Consider the following 17,043-nt stretch of genomic DNA (forward strand, 5'->3'; position numbering starts at 1 on the left):
CCACCACCCGATAAAAGTTTGTTTGTTTGTTTTTTCCCTTTTTTGAAATAATTTTAATTCTTCTGCTTTATAGAACAACATTTCTTCATATTAGCCAAATTCTGATGTAAGATTATAAAAGATGTTCTGCTTTTTATGTGAAAAGAAAATTACTTATTTAAGGTGGTGTTACATTATCCACTTTAGTTTCCTATATTTTGTTTTGTTGGTTTGCTTGTTGTGCTATAATTTACATGGAGTAAAATTTACACTTTTTAGCTATATAATTCTATGAATTTTGACAAATTTATTCAATTGTGTAATTATCACCACAATCAAGATGTAGACCATTTCTATCACCTTCAACGGTGTCCCCAAGCTCTTTGGCAATTAACCCACACCACACATCCTGGTCCCTGTGTTATTTCATATTAATTTTCAATAGTGTGACCCTATATTACAGCTAAATTATAATGTTACTGTTTTTTTTGTTTGTTTTTTGAGACAGAGTCTCGCTTTGTTGCCCAGGCTACAGTGAGTGCCGTGGCGTCAGCCTAGCTCACAGCAACCTCAAACTCCTGGGCTCAAGCAATCCTCCTGCCTCAGCCTCCCGAGTAGCTGGGACTACAGGCATGTGCCATCATGCCCAGCTAATTTTTTTTATATATATTAGTTGGCCAATTAATTTCTTTCTATTTATAGTAGTGACGGGGTCTCGCTCTTGCTCAGGCTGGTTTTGAACTCCTGACCTCAAGCAATCCACCCACCTCGGCCTCCCAGAGTGCTAGGATTACAGGCGTGAGCTACCGTGCCCGGCCTAAAGTACAATGTTGAATACAAATGGTGAGAGTGGACATCTTCTCTTTCTTCTTCCTGATCTTAGAGGTAAAGCATTTAGTCTTTCACTATTAAGTAGGATGATAGTAGTAAGATTTTCATGAATGTCTTTTATCATGTTGAGGAGGTTTCTTTTACTTCCTAGTTTGGGAAGAGATTTGCATTAGGAATGGATGTTGGATTTTGTCAAAGTTTTTGCTACATCTATTGAGAGGGTTGTTTTTTTCTGCTTCTTAATATCATAAGTTATATTAATTGATTTTTAAATTTTGAAGCAACTTTTGGGTTCCTAAACCCCACTTTGTCAAAATATGTTATTCTTTTTATATGTTGTTGGATTTGATTTGCTAAATTTTGTTTAGATTTTTTCATCTATGTTCATGAGTGATAGTGGCTTACAGTTTTCTCTTTGAGTAATGTCTTTCTCTGGTTTTATTATAAAAGTAATACTGACCATAAAGAATAAATTGGGAAATATTCCTATTCTTTCTTCTTCAATTTTCTGGAAGAGATTATGTAGAATTGATATTATTTCTTCTTAAATGTTTGTTAGAACTCTCTAGTAAAGCTATCTATACCTGGAGTTTTCTTTGTGAAAGATTTTTAACTGCAAATTCCATTTTTTTATTAGATACAGGGCAATTTGGTACTGATTTAGTGGCATTCCACACATCTGATATATGTTCATAAATTTTCTAATTTACCTTGTGTTGTCTTTGATCCATGAGTTACTTAGATATGTATTATTTAGGTTCCAAATACTTGGGAATTTTCAAAATATCTATTACTGATTTCTAGTTAATTCTATTGTGGTCAGAAAACATATTTTGCATGACCTGAATCCTTTTATATTTATTGAGGACTATCTATGGCCCAGAATATAGTCTATCTCAGTAAATGTTGCATATGCACTTTAAAATAATGCCCATTCTGCTTTGTGCAGTGGAGTGTTCTGGAAATGCCAATCAGTTTCAAGATGATGGGTAGTATTGTTCAAGTCTTCTATATCCTTATTGGTTTTCTGTCTTCTTCTTCTATCAACCATTGAGAGAAGAGTACTAAAATCTCTAATTTATCTATTTCTTCTTGCTGTTCTATCATCTAGCTATTTGTTTTCAACTTGCCCCATCTATTCTTTGTGCCTCATCTTCTGCCTTTATTTGGATTAATTAAATATTTTTATGATTCCATTTTATTTCCTTTATTGGTTGATTACCTATAACTATTATTTTAGCAGCTTCTTCAGAGTTTATAGTGTACAACTTTAACTTTTCACAATCTACCTTCAAGTGATATTATAATACTTCACGTATGTTACAGACAGTCCCAGACTTACAATGGTTCCACATAAGATTTTTCAGTTTTACAAAGGTGCAAAACCAGTATGTGTTCAGTAGAAACCGTATTTCCAATTTTGAATTTTTATCTTTTCCCAGGCTAGCAATATGCAATGTGATATTCTCAGAGCCTCAGTTCCCAGTTGGCCACGTGATCATGATGGTTAAACAATTGATCCTTTACCATGTACTGTGTTGCCAGATGATTTCTGCCCAACTATAGGCTCATGTAAGTGTTCTAGGCACGTTTAGGTAAGCTAGGCTAAGCTAGGATGTTCAAAAGGTTAGGTGCATTAAATGCTTTTTGACTTACGATATTTTCAACTTATGATGGGTTTATTTGGCATAGCCTCACCATAAGTCAAGAAGCATCTGTAGAAGAAACTTACAATAGCACAGTTGTATTTTAGCTTTCCCAATCCTTACTTCCATTTCTCCCCTCCTGACCTTGTATTTTTGTTGTCATAAATTTTATTTATACTTATGTTATAACCTTATAATGCATTATCACAATTTTTGTTTAAACAGTCAATTTTCTGTTTAAGAGACTTAACTAATAAGAAACAACTCTTAAAAGTTTATCCATGTAGCTTCCATTTCTGGTGCTCTTTTGTTTCTTTGTGAAAGTATTTCTAACTGGTATCATTTTCCTTCTGACTTTAAAGACTCCCTTAATATTTCTTATAGTGCAGGTCTGCTGGTGATGAATTCTTTCCATTCTTTTATACCTTCAAATAATTTTACTTTGCCTTCATTTCTTCAAATTATTTCTCCCAAGTATAGAATTCTATGTTGACAGAGTTCTTTGTTTTTTCTTTCAGGACTTTAAAGATGTTGCTCCACTGTTTCTTCACTTGCCATGCTCTCAGAGACATCTACTGTCATCTTTGCCTTTGTTCCTCTGTTTGTGACCTTTTTCTTTCTGCTTTTAATATTTTTTCTTAATCACTGGTTTTGAGTAATTTGATTATGATGTGTCTTGGTGTAGTTTTCTTAATGCTTCTTGTACTCAGGCTTATTGAGCTTTATTGCATCTGTGAGTTTATAGTTTTTATCAAATTTGGAAAAATTTTGTCCATTATTATTTAAATATTTTTCTGTCTCTCACCTGGGGGATTCCAATTTTATCCTGTCTTTGGGGACATACATTGGAATGCTTGAAACTCTTCATAGCTCAGTGATATTCTTCATTTCCCCCAGAAAATGGACGAGGAGGAAACACTTCCCAAAATTTTTTGTTCTAATTAATAAACTTTATTTTTTTAGAGCAGTTTTAGGTTCATAGCCAAATTGAGTGGAAAGTACAGAGTTCCCATAAATCAAAGCCCCCACACATGCTCAGCCTCCTCCACTATTAACATGCCCTACGAGGGTGATACATTTGTTACAATTGATGAGCCTCTGTTGGTACATCCTTATCACCCAAAGTTGATAGTTTACACTAGGACTCACTTTTGATGTTGCACATTCTATAAGTTTTAGCAAATTTATAATGATATATATGCACCATTATAGGATCATACAGAGTAGCTTCACTGCCCCCAACATCCTCTGTGCTTTACCTATCCATTCCTCTCTTTTCCCCATTTTTTCACTTTTTTTTTAGATAGGGTCTTACTCTGTTGCCCAGGCTAGAGTACAGTGGCATCATCATTGCTATTGTAGCCTGGAACTCCAGGGCTCAGGTGATCCTCTTGCCTCAGCCTCCCGGATAGCTGGGACTACAGATGCACAACACCATGCCTGGCTAGTTTTTTTTCTATATATATTAGTTGGCCAATTAATTTATTTCTATTTATAGTAGAGATAGGGTCTCGCTCTTGCTCAGGCTGGTTTCGAACTCCTGACCTCGAGCAATCCGCCTGCCTTGGCCTCTCAGAGTGTAGGATTACAGGCGTGAGCCACTGCGCCTGGCCTGTGCCTTTAATTTTAAATTCCACTTGTTCACTGTTGGTATATAGGAGAGCAATTGACTTTTGTATGGTAACCTTGTATCCTAGAACCTTGCTATAATTGTTTATTAGTTTCAGGAATTTTTGTATTGATTCTTTCAGATTGATTCTTTACATAGACAACCATGTCATCTGTGAATAATGATAGCTTTATTTCTTCCTTCCCAATCTGTATACTTATTATTTCCCTTTTTTTGTCTTATTGCATCAGCTAAGATTTTTTAACATTGTACTATCCAGTGCAATGAGTCGTAAAATCTTGCCTTATTCCTAATCTTTGTGAGAAAGCTTCAAGTTTGCCACCATTAAGTACAATGTTGGCTGTAGAGTTTCTGTAGATTTTTTTTTAACCGATTGAAGAAATTCCCCTCCATTCCTAGTTTACCAAAAGTTTTAATTCTGAATGGGTGCTGGATTTTTGTCAAGGCTCTTTCTGCATCTGTTGATACTATCATGTGATTTTTCTCCTTTAGCCTGTTGATGTGGTAGATTACATTAACTGTGAACCAGCCTTGCCTGGAAAAAGTCCCACTTGGTCTTGTGTACAATCCTGTTTATACAATGTTACATTTGATTTACTAATATTTTATTGATGATTTTTGCATCTGTGTTTTTGAGAGATATTGGTTTGAAATTTTCTTTCCTGGCTTTGGTATTAGGGTAATACTGACCTCATAGAATGAGTTAGGAAGTATTCCCTCTGCTTCTCTCTTTCTGAAAGAGATTATAGAGAATTGGCATAATTTCTTCCCTAACCACTTTGGTACGGCGCTCACCAGCCATGAAACCTTGCCCACAGCTGGCACTCATAGTCCCCACAATAGTTTGTGCTGTGTGTTGACGACAAATCCGTTTTGCTCTTGTGTGATGAGGAAAGCTTTAAAGCACTGAAAGCTTGTTTTACTTTATAGGCAGCTTTACTCGTAATGTAAATCAGAATAGGTAACATATACATATATGTTTTTGTTACATTATTTTTAAATGTTCACAATTTTGTTTTGATAAATGAAAAATTAGAAAAGTCATATCACGGTTGTCGACTAAAGTCACTGTGCACGTTCATCTGTGGCCATCGACTATAGTTGACGCTTGTACCGAAGTGGTTAAATGTTTTGTGGAATTCACCAATGAACCCATCTGGGTCTGGCACTTTCTGTTTTGGAAGGTTATTAGTTATTGATTCAATTCTTTAATGGATATAGTCCTATTCAAATTGCCTATTTATTTTTATGTGAGTTTGGCAGATTGTATTTTCAAGGAGTTTGTCCATTTCAACTAGGTTATAAAATTTGTGGGTACACAAATATACCCTTTGTGGGTACACAAAGGAATAACATTCCTTTATTATCCTCTTAATGTCTATGGGATCTGAAGTAATATCCCCTCTTTCATTTCTGATAAGTGGTCTTTTCTCCCTTTTTCCTAGTTAGCCTAACTAGTGGGGGCAATTACAGGGCTCACCTCATTTGTTTACCATATTTCAGAGTCAGTGTCTTTCATTGTCCCATATCCAATATCTTGAAAGCAACTGTTCATATACCTTGTTGATTTGGGGGGGCTATTTCTGTGAGTGGGTAAATCTGATTCCTTTTACTCAATTCTGGTCAAAAGGAAGAGTCTCACGTCTGATTTTTAAATGTAAAACATTTTTTATAGGAAGCCACAGGGTCACACTTGAGCTGGCACTACTCTTAATTTATTTTTCCTCCTCACTCACTTTGCCCCAGCCATGCTGGCTTTCCTCCTATTCCTCCAGCAGGCCAGGCTCTCCATGCCTCTCTCCGTGGCCTTTACACTTGTATTGCGTCCACCAGGAAATCTCTTCTTTTTGATCTTTGCATGATGGGTTCCTTGTTGTCCTTCACAGAGGCTGCCATAGATAGTGCAGCCACTTGCTACCATACCATTCTCTTTCATTATCTTCATAGCACTTCTTACAGTCCAAAGTGATTCTGTTCACTTATTTATTTACTAATCCATTGTCTACTTCTCTTCCATCCCACCCCCTGACACCCACTGGAATAAAAGATGAGACCTTGTTCACTGTACATAAAAATATGCTTGGCCACATAGCTGGTAGTCAGAAATATTAATATGAAAAGTAAACAAATGTTGGGAGGCCGAGGCATGAGGATCACTCAAGGTCAGGAGTTCAAAACCAGCCTGAGCAAGAGCGAGACACCGTCTCTACTAAAAATAGAAAGAAATTAATTGACAAACTAAAAATATATAGAAAAAATTAGCCGGGCATGGTGGCACATGCCTGTAGTCCCAGCTACTCAGGAGGCTGAGGCAGAAAGATTGCTTGAGCCCAGGAGTTTGAGGTTGCTGTGAGCTAGGCTGATGCCACAGCACTCTAGCCAGGGCAACAGAGTGAGACTCTGTCTAAAAAAACAAAACAAAAGTAAACAAATGATTATCCGATTTGCCTGAAAATCAGTTATCTTTTCTTGCTCAAAGGAATTACACCTGTGCTGCATTCCTGTATATTTGCCTTCTCCCTTCATCTGAGTAATGGAGGGCAGGGAATAAATAGGGAGGGCAGTGTGTGTGCACGCATGCACGCGTACATGTGTGTGTGTGTGTGTGTGTAGAACAAACCTTATCTGCTCGGCTCCAGATGGCTTTAGGAGGTGGTTCTCCAGAGATGGGGATCTCAAGCCGAAGCTTGTTTCCTGCAATCACTGTCACTGTGTTGTCGGCATCAAGACCGTCCAGGATGATCTTAGGAGGATCTGGAACATGAAATGTGGCCTTTGTTATTTATTAAACAGTCACTTCTATGTGAATACTGGGGCTAGTGCTTAGCTAGTATGTTGGTAATAACCAACATTCTATCTGGTCAAAAGGAATATAAGAGGGGTCAAGGCAGTTGGTGTGTGGCACCTTACAAAAACCATTTTTTACTGTAAGATTTAAGAGTAAACTATTTATAAGTAGAGATTAATACCAATTGAGGTATTTTTTTTCTTTAAATATAATAGTTTTGAATACATTATAATTCCATGGTAAGCAAAAACAAACAAGAACACAACTGTGCAATGACTTATTTTATCTACTCACCAACAACATGAACTTTGGCAGGCAAAGTAACAGAGTAGGCATCTGGTGTAAATACATAATCACCTTCATCTTCAATGAGAGCACTGGCTATCACTAACTTGTGGATTCTAAGGAAACAAGAAAAACATGTCTCTAAGACTTTGCAAAGATTTAGATTACGTATGACCCAAACTGAAGAGATACCTGGATTTTATCTGATTGTCTTGTGTAGTACAGGAGGGGGAGAGAGAGAGGGAGAGGGAAGATATGAAGCCTTAATTATCCTATTTATTGATCCAAATTAAATCTCAGTTTTGGACTATATGCAATTATCTCTACAAATACAATCTGCTTATTATGTATGCAAGGGTGAGTCTGTTATTCCTTTTTTTCATCTCATAACTTTAAAAAGGCTAAAATAGCTTATATCAATAATACTATACTTTAAGATTCAAGAGATTACCAAGAATAATCTTGATTTTGGCTTTATATGACAAACTCTAAGAGCAGCAGTCCTTAACTTTATAGAGGTTATGAACCAGCAGCTATCTGGTGGACACTATGGATCCTCTCTTTGTAGAAAGTATGTATTTTTGTACACACAGAATTGTCAGAGGATTTATGGGGCTCCCTGAAGTCTGTTCATGATATCCTAGGAGTCCACAGATCCAAGATTAAAACCCTCGCCTTAGATCTTTGCCAGAGTCTAGGATACTATGCCCCCCTGCCCAAAAAAAGATTTGTGGGAAGGTCATGTGATACTTCTTGGTTAAAGAGAGTCCATTTGACCAGGTCCCCAACCAGAATTCAGTATCATTCCTCTAACTTCATGTTTAGGAGGAAAAAGCAGTCAATGGGTTTTGAGTGGACAGAGCACCATAGTGTGAAGTGCAGATATAGGATCATGAGTAGGACAAGCTGGACAACAGGAATCACATGTTCTTGCTGGTTAGAAGCAAAGAACCAGAAATAGAGCATCTCCCTATGGCTACTTTCCAAATATCCTCGCCAATATGTAATTTAGACAGTGGAGAAAGTGGAAATGGAGACTAACCCTTACTTGTGAGTCACAGGGCTTGCTTACCTTCCCTTGTGAACAATCTTTAGACGGTCACTCTCCTGAACAGGCAGGCCATTTTTAGTCCATTTTCCTGGTATATGTTCAGAGATTTCACACTTCAAGCAGATTTCCTTTCCAATTTTTACAGTCTGATCAGTCAGAGGGGTCAAAATCTTCAGAGGTTTCACTATAAAAATGATAGAACATCACAAGTGCCAAACCCAAACTCTAGACTGGCCAACATGGTGGCATTTCACAATGGTACATGCTGTTCTGCTATAATGCTTGTTTGAAAATAAGAAATTTGTCCCAATGCAATTGATTTATTAGAGGACAATTTCACATTTGATTATGCATGATTTCATTCCTTAGAAAAACTGGGTGAATGCAGAAAACTGCACCCAACGGAACTGAGCCAGCTAGGAACACACAAAATGTACAGATGCACACCTCGAACATCCAGCAGCTACCTCAGTTCACTCATGTGATATAAGCCACACCCATTCACATCTGAGGTTACAACTATCCATCTGATTTCAAATAATCCTTCTACTATTTCACAATAGCTCACAAGCCACAACATTTCCAGAAGTACCACTTCCACAAGCAAATTTTAGGTCTTTTTGAAGGTAAGTGCCATATTGATAGTGGTATTATTAACCATTAACTGTGCTATTGTTTTTTATTAGGTTCTTATCTTACTTTTTAAATGTGATGCTGACAAAGTTCTTGAGTGTTGTGCCAATAATCTCATTCTCTCTATACATTGTGGGTTTTTTATTGCATAACTTTGCATAACATAATAATTTTTAGAAAGGCATACGTGGCATTATAGCAGAACTGACTGTAATTGCCTTAAATGGGTACAAATATCAGATAAGGATCTGCCTATGGTTGAAAAACTTTTTGATGTTAAATGGCCACAGTTGTAACATAAGGAGTGTACTGAGATTGCTTCTGAATAATTTAATGGTCACATTATATGAACTGCAACCGGACTAAGAAAGACGGAAGCAAGATTTCTGCTGTTTGTATTACCAATCATCCTGAGATATTTGCTATTTTAATCTTCATGGCCAACTGGGAGAAATTCTGCTATTGATAACTAACTACTGCTTGAGGGGATTTGGGGAAGTACCTTGATTCTCCAATGCCTTGGAGGCCTATTAATAAATGAGCTCTTACAATCTTCTCAATTGAGCCCCTTTGGTTTGAATAACTTTCTTCTTTACCCCAAATGTCATTGCAGAGTATTGGGTGTTTATTTAATGAATAGATAGCAAACACTTATCAGGATTTGATATCATTACCTACGTATTTACCACCTATTTATATGGTTTTCGGATTATAATCATTTGGGTAACTTTTCTAGCAGGTGATTTTTATACTTTCTCCCGAGTATGGATGCTCTACTATTAAATTGAGTGATTGATTCCTTTATCAGAAACCCAGGCTGATCTGACATAGACACTCAGCTAGAAAGAAATCTATTTTATGGACTTAAAACTACCACAAGTAGAAATCAAATAGAATTGAAACGTTCCTAAAACTGGATTAACAAACACAACATCATTAGTAAGCCAACTCAAAAGACACCTAAAGAAGTCTTACTTACAGTCAACACTAAGCTTAGCAGAAGACTGTCCTCCTGTTGTCATCACCGAATATTCTGCACTGTCAGCTTTTGTTGCTCCTTCTATGATCAAAATGTGTTTTTTGCCCTCACATTTGATCCGGTATCTTGATTTTGGACCAGGGATGATCTCTTCGCCATTCTTGAACCTGAGTTAAAATGAATTACAAAAAAGTTTTATGAAACATCTTTCAGGAAAAAGACATTGTTAGTCTTGTTTACTGCTATATTGCAGCATTCTGCAGAGTTTCTGGCAGATAGCAGATACAAAAGAACTAATTGTTGAATTAAACAATGTGTGAATCAATCAATCTATCCATCAATAGATTCATAATGTAACAAGTATTGTCTACAAGATTATGTTAAAAGAACGTGATCCTCAAGAGCTAGACCCCCCGTCTCTACTAAAAATAGAAAGAAATTAGCTGAACAACTAAAATATATAGAAAAGTGTAGCCAGGCATGGTGGTGGATGTCTGTAGTCCCAGCTACTTGGGAGGCTGAGGCAGAGGGATTGCTTGAGCCCAGGAGTTTGAGGTTGCTGTGAGCTAGGCTGGTGCCACAGCACTCTAGCCCAGGCAACAGAGTGAGACTCTGTCTCAAAAAAAAAAAAAAAAAAAAAGAACATGATCCACTTCCTACTCAAAACCAGTCAGATGCAGCTGCTAAGAGTGGCTATTACCCACATTTGGGCTCTAAAAGCACACTAGTGAGAATAGTCCCATTTAAGGCATTTAAAAGATAACTACGGTTGTGGATTAGAATAAACAATCTACTCTGTACCTGTAGTAGATATAATTTGTAATCTCACTACAAATCCTGCTATGTAATTTGCTATACTTTTCCACATAACAATTTATTTTAAGATTTTAAGTCTTCTAGTTTTTAATTTTGAGGTTACTCACAAGAAACCTGAGAAAACACTCTCCACCTGACCAAAAAAAAAAGAAAGCTATAACTTTTAAAAGGAATTGGTGATTCTTAATCTAAAATATTTTTTTCTGAGATATTGTAACAACAAAGTCACTAGGGATTAAATGAAAAATGTATAAATATGTTATTCCATGTAAGTTGCCAGTATGGCATAACAAGAAGAGACCTGCTAGAGGCTTTGGAATCAAACAGACCTGAGGAAACCTGAATCATTCATTTATTAGTAAGTGCCCACTTCCCTACATGTGTACCCAATTTGGATTTCTGGATTTTTTTTTTTAGTTGCGTAAGTGGAAAACACCCAGTATTTTTGTATACTTTTTGTTATCACCTCTACTAACACAAATGAGGGTGAGATTCCTTTCATATGCTTAAAAATCTTTTGTATTTCCTGTTCTGTCAACTATAAAGGCACATTTTTTGTCTACTAAAAAATGGACAGACCTCAGGAAAGCTATTTACCATTTTACATTGGCATCATCTTCAGATACCTCACATTCCAATTCCACTCTCTCCCCACAGTAAGCGTTTATATCTTCCAGCTGTTTGGTCACCATAATTGGAGGCTCTGGTATGAAAAAAGAAGAAATAAGAGTCATTAAATATCCAAAGCCTACCCCATGAGCCCTGATTTATTCACAGATGAAAACCAACATTAAGAAAGTATCATCTACGGTTCACATGGTAGTAGACAATAAGTGAATTTTTTTTTTTTAAATGTCTGTTCTTGACAAAGTAAATAGCTGACAACTCTGGGTAAATTCTCCCAATTTTCTCAGAACTCTCCAAATCACATAAATTACTGTTCTGGAGAGTAGACAAAACACGTATCAAATATCCTTTTTAGCAAATAAGATACCAGGTGGTAGACATTTCTGATGAGGGAGAACATATAACACTCACATTCTTTAATTCTGGTTCTACATGCATGACAGAGATTTCAGAGTTCAGATTTCTCATAAAGAAAATAGTGAGATGTGGCTTCATTCCCAGCCTCCAGCTCTTTTTACAACGTCTTAGCAAATGATGGTCTTTCATGCGCTCGGTGCCAACCACTCACTAATGAAGCTAGTTTCAGGAGAAATCTATCTGTGATCAGTGAGTGTGCGAAACGAGGATTATCCAGTGAAGTCTGTTGGGTTTCAGAAGCTATAACTAGAATAATTATTTTGCAGAATAGTACTTGGCTTGCGTCAAAACCACGAAACATATTTATTCAGCAGTTTTTTTCTCCCCTTGGCTTTTCTAGGCTTCAACAAACCTGAAAACTCGAGAGGACACGTGATACCTGCCAGTGGAGAGGCGCCTCAACGCTGAGCCCACCTAGCACCCACGCCAGACCATTGCTGGAGGTACAACTACCTCTGCTCTGGAGCCGAAGAGCTCGCCTCGGGACTTTCACTGGGATCATTACCCCTGGGAGAAGGAGCCCAGGGCTCCTGGTGACTGCAGTGAGAGACTTGGTTTTACCTCTGACAAAGAGCTCGGTGGAACATTTCTCATCTCCAGCTGTCACATAATACTCTGAATCATCTGTCAGCGCACAGTTATTGATAAACATGATTCTTTCGCAGCCTTTATGTTCAAAGATATATCTGTTTGCAACAGGAGGAAGAAAAACAGTCTGTGAACTTGATTTTATTCTTTTCTTTATTACCAGCAAATTTAGCTTATGGTTTGGTAATGTTTGAAAGTCAGGGATGTAATTTTGATCTGCCATTTAGGTAGCATATCTTATATGGTTTAACATCAAACAAAAACCAATTTTATTTATTTATTTATTTATTTTTGAGACAGAGTCTCACTTTGTTGCCCAGGCTAGAGTGCTGTGGTGTCAGCCTAGCTCACAGCAACCGGAAACTCCTGGGTTCAAGCCATCCTCCTGCCTCAGCCTCCCGAGTAGCTGGGACTACAGGCAGGCGCCACTATGCCCAGCTGATTTTTTGTATATATGTTTTTAGTTGGCCAATTAATTTCTTTCTATTTATGGTAGAGACAGGGTCTCGCTCTTGCTCAGGCTGGTTTCGAACTCCTGACCTTGAGCAATGTGCCCGCCTCGGCCTCCCAGAGTGCTAGGATTACAGGCGTGAGCCACCGTGCACGGCCTATTTATTTTTTTAATAAATATTTTATTTCTTTTTACATGCCACGTTTTATTAATCGACTCAACAAAAACCAATTTTAATCTTTATAGCATATAGTTTGTATGCATATTTATGCATCATATTTAATTTCTGCTATAATTTTCTTTTATATAAGGTTTTTATTTCAAATATAAATTGGTACTCACATATGTATTGTTTAAACTTTTTAACTCACTGTTGAAAAATAGAGTTGGCTGAGGGTGTCAAAGAGATTTTTAAGTCTGTACATTCCTTAAACAACCAATTCATGTACTTTATAGATGAGCAGAGACTTGATCTTATTCATTGACATATATTTCATTCATTGTCTAGCCCAGTGATACAGTAGATTTTTGGGGATGAATAAATGATTAAATAATTTAAGCAATGATATGACCTCAATCACTAATATATGCACTAATTCTAAAGAATGTGATAGTTTTTTGTTTTTTGTTTTTTTGGCCAGTAAGGTGACTCATGCCTGTAATCCTAGCACTCTGGGAGGCCGAGGCAGGCGGATCACTCAAGATCAGGAGTTCGAAACCAGCCTGAGCAAGAGCGAGACCCCGTCTCTACTAAAAATAGAAAGAAATTAATTGGTCAACTAAAAATATATAGAAAAAATTAGCCAGGCATGGTGGTGCATGCCTGTAGTCCCAGCTACTCGGGAGGCTGAGGCAGAAGGATTGCTTGAGCCCAGGAGTCTGAGGTTGCTGTGAGCTAGGCCGATGCCACAGTATTCTAGCCCAAGCAACAGAGTGAGATTCTGTCTCAAAAAAAAAAAAAAAAAAAAAAGAATGTAATGTTTTTTTAAATGAGCTTAAAAACTGTTGTTATCATATCACAGTTACATCTACTAAGAAAGAATTGAATATTTGCAAACAAAAAACTAGAAGCCGGTATCATGCAATTTAATTATCTGTGACCTAGATTATGGAGGAGCACACTGGGGGATTATAATAGACTAGAAAAATATCTGAGTTGAGAATTTTCAAATTGAAGATTTCAAGGACAAAATATTAAACAACATTTTCTAAGTAAAGATAACCAATTAAAATTATGCTTTTGGTAAATTCAGGCCATCTTCAAGGAGTTTTTATAGCAGGTATAAACCTCATCCTAAAGTCAGTCTTTTGGCATGACCACATTAAGAAACTGGAAACCACCTAATTGTACTCCAGAAGTGACAGCTTTCCAGGATTAAAGTCTTTTATAAATGTACACATGGCTCCTGTTAACTTAAAAAAAAATATATTGGAGTTGAAAATCTCTCAGGCTGAGGAGGATCTCTGTAAAGTAGTTTCATAATAGACTAGAGATACTATCAGACATCAGGGATTAGTCTGTCTTTAGCCTGTCTCCTTTATTTGGGAGAGGGCCAAGATATAATAAAACACAGGCTTAGGTCTGTTTTTCATCAGATCTCAACATCAAATAGTTCTATTCAGATGCAATATTATGAGTAAATGCTCAAAACAGTACCTGAATTGAATATAGAAGGTATTCGACCATCACTGATTATAGATGCTATTTTGGGAAAACAAAAGTCATCTAAGTATAAAGTGTGATTCCCAGTTGGCATATCAAATATGTATTTCAAATTATTTTAAAATTTTATTTTAAAAAATTAGGAGAAGTTTGGCAATGCTCTGAAATAATTACATATAACCTGTAGCTACACAAAACCACAACTGGGAACCACTTGAAATAGTTTATATATAAATATAAAACAAGGTTTAGTTTATATAGCACTATAATTGTAATGATTCCAAAATACATAAAAAGTGATTTAAATGTTTACTCTCCCTCGGTATGATTTTTATATTATAAAAATTTAACTAACAATTCCCTTTATTTTCAGATAATTAAGTCAAACTACTGTTTGATTAATAACTGTATGATTATTACTGATTATTTGCAAAGTCCACTTACTTTGTACTGGGTCGAATTTCTTGCCCATTTTTATACCATTTCACTTCCAGCTTTGGATCTGCCAGTTCCACAACAAACCTTACTTTGCCTCCTTTATCAACCTGATATGCAGGATCAAGAATTTTTGCAAAAGCTGGTAGAATAAAAGAAGCAAAATACATTAATATGTGCATATATATACTATGATTTTAAATAGTCAATAAATGTATGAGAACCTAAAAACATATGAAAATATGACTCCCAGAGAAGAAAAACCTTCCAAATTATCCTATTTATTTAGAATTCTGTGTTAATTTATATACAAAATAGTTTTAAAATTGAAAGAAAAATTTAAAAATTGAAATGCTTTTGGAATAAACATAAGAAAAGAATAATTGAAGCAGCTTTAAAAATGACCTGATTCCTCAGGGAATATACAAATATAAAGTGTTCAAATTAAATTAAACTTTAAGAACAAGTTTATTCTCCTAGCATGATTACTATGGGGATCATTGATATTATTTCTGTACTTCTCTGTCACAGTTTTTTTTTTTAAATCATAGAATGTATAAGTTTAGTAGATTCATAAGATCAAATTAAATGCTTTTGAATAATTGAAATAGTAGACTTATCAAAGTTTTTGTACTGTGGAAACTTGCCCAAATAGTGGCATTTTAAACACACCGCTTGGTTAGGAACTCAGGATTTCCAAACATTTTAAATAACACAGAATACATTTTTTAAAATATTATCATTGAAAGGTCCTAAACAGGGTTAGTTAACTTTGATATATAATATTAGAGTTGATATTTCATTTAATATTTTTTTCTGATTTTAAAGATAATAATTCTCATTTAGACAGTTTGGAAAATACATGTAAGTGTGAAATGCTTCATGTTGTCATGCTTGTATTTCCGTCATCCCAACCCGATCAGACTGTTGCTTAAACAAGCTCATTTTCTCGTATTTTAACAAGATAAAATAAGCACTAACTTAAAAAAAAAAGTTATCTATCACATACCTTAAAACATGAATTCAGAACTACGGTAAGTGATAAGAATAAGAAAGGCCAGCGTGGGGACAAGAGATGTCAGCTGGCACCCTGGCATCCCCATGTTTGTGTCTATACAGTTCCTGACACCTCTGGAAATACAACTCCAGGAGTTCTGGGATAATGGAAATGGCTGAGTTATGTAAACAGAACAACAAAACCCTTCTGTCTTTCTCTGGGGCCATTTCTCAATCAACTTACAGGAACGTTTAGAAATAAAGGGCATATTTTTAAAAGAGGTTGTGAGAGTCTTCAAATTCTATTTGAACATTAACAAAACAATAAGAGGGCAGATATATTATTATCCCAATGTGTCATAAACCGGTAACTGACAGTGATCCAGTGTAGGGAACTTTGAGGAGGTAATGATCAATTAAAAACGCATTTCTCTTTTTTTCTTTCCACTTTTAAAAAGGAATTTAAAACCGCAATAAACTGGATCCACTTCGGATATCCAGGGAGCAGCACAGCTGTTGTGCATGACACTTTGGAAACTGAACTGGGCGTGAGGAAGCGAACTCCCCACGCCCCATCGAATGGGTGGAAGAGTATGATGGTTAAGACAGAGACGGAGAATGTCCTCTGCCTATGTGAAAATCAAGTATCTGACAGCGAGGGAGATCTGCTACCTTAAACCTTCAAGAAGCTGCCCGCTACCCGCATAGCCAGCGATGTGCGGGGCAGGGAACTCCACACCTGAAGCCAAAGGTAACCAAAGAGGCGCGCAAGCCCTGCACGCCCATCCAGCCCCACCCCGAACCCGGTGGGGGACGGAAGGAGCCCGGGACGGGGTTCACGGTCAAGGTCAAGGCTCTGCAGCGCACAGGACTCGACCCCCGGCTGCTACGTCCCCCAGCCCTTTGACTCTCACGGGCAGGCGTGCTCACCTGCGCTCTTCTTCTCCACTCTGCGCATGCGCTTGAGCCGCTTGAGCATGCCACGCAAGTCGGTGATGCCGTACTGGAAGGCGATCTTCTCGTACTCGCTGGGGTTGGCATTCTTCAGCAGGTCCCACACGTCTATCTCGGGTTCTTCCTCCTGCTGCTTCACCTCCCTAAGCGGGGAGAACCATAGCCTAGTTTAGTGGCTGTACTGGCCCTTTAAGGACAAGGATGGTCGGGGCATGATTCTGAGTTTTCATTTCAGGGTGAAAAGCTCTGTTTTCAAGTCTGAGTACTTAAAAGC

The 17,043-nt window shown here is 37.0% G+C and overlaps 1 protein-coding gene across 5 annotated transcripts in view; it reads right to left on the reverse strand.

Annotated features, from left to right (window-relative positions):
* The window catches only part of MYBPC1 (myosin binding protein C1), an 86,843-nt gene that overhangs the window by 27,539 nt on the left and 42,261 nt on the right, over positions 1-17,043 (reverse strand). For all 5 annotated transcript variants that reach the window (XM_012772651.3, XM_012772650.3, XM_012772649.3 and 2 more), the window contains 8 exons: positions 16,746-16,912; positions 14,829-14,961; positions 12,244-12,368; positions 11,236-11,341; positions 9,823-9,989; positions 8,232-8,394; positions 7,169-7,275; positions 6,707-6,840 (listed from right to left, as the gene is read on the reverse strand). In XM_012772651.3, coding sequence (XP_012628105.1) covers positions 6,707-6,840; positions 7,169-7,275; positions 8,232-8,394; positions 9,823-9,989; positions 11,236-11,341; positions 12,244-12,368; positions 14,829-14,961; positions 16,746-16,912 — 1,102 coding nt within the window. The remainder of the gene's footprint in view (positions 1-6,706; positions 6,841-7,168; positions 7,276-8,231; positions 8,395-9,822; positions 9,990-11,235; positions 11,342-12,243; positions 12,369-14,828; positions 14,962-16,745; positions 16,913-17,043) is intronic.

The sequence above is a fragment of the Microcebus murinus genome, chromosome 10 (genome assembly GCF_040939455.1).
Source record: "Microcebus murinus isolate Inina chromosome 10, M.murinus_Inina_mat1.0, whole genome shotgun sequence".
Taxonomy (NCBI): domain Eukaryota; kingdom Metazoa; phylum Chordata; class Mammalia; order Primates; family Cheirogaleidae; genus Microcebus; species Microcebus murinus.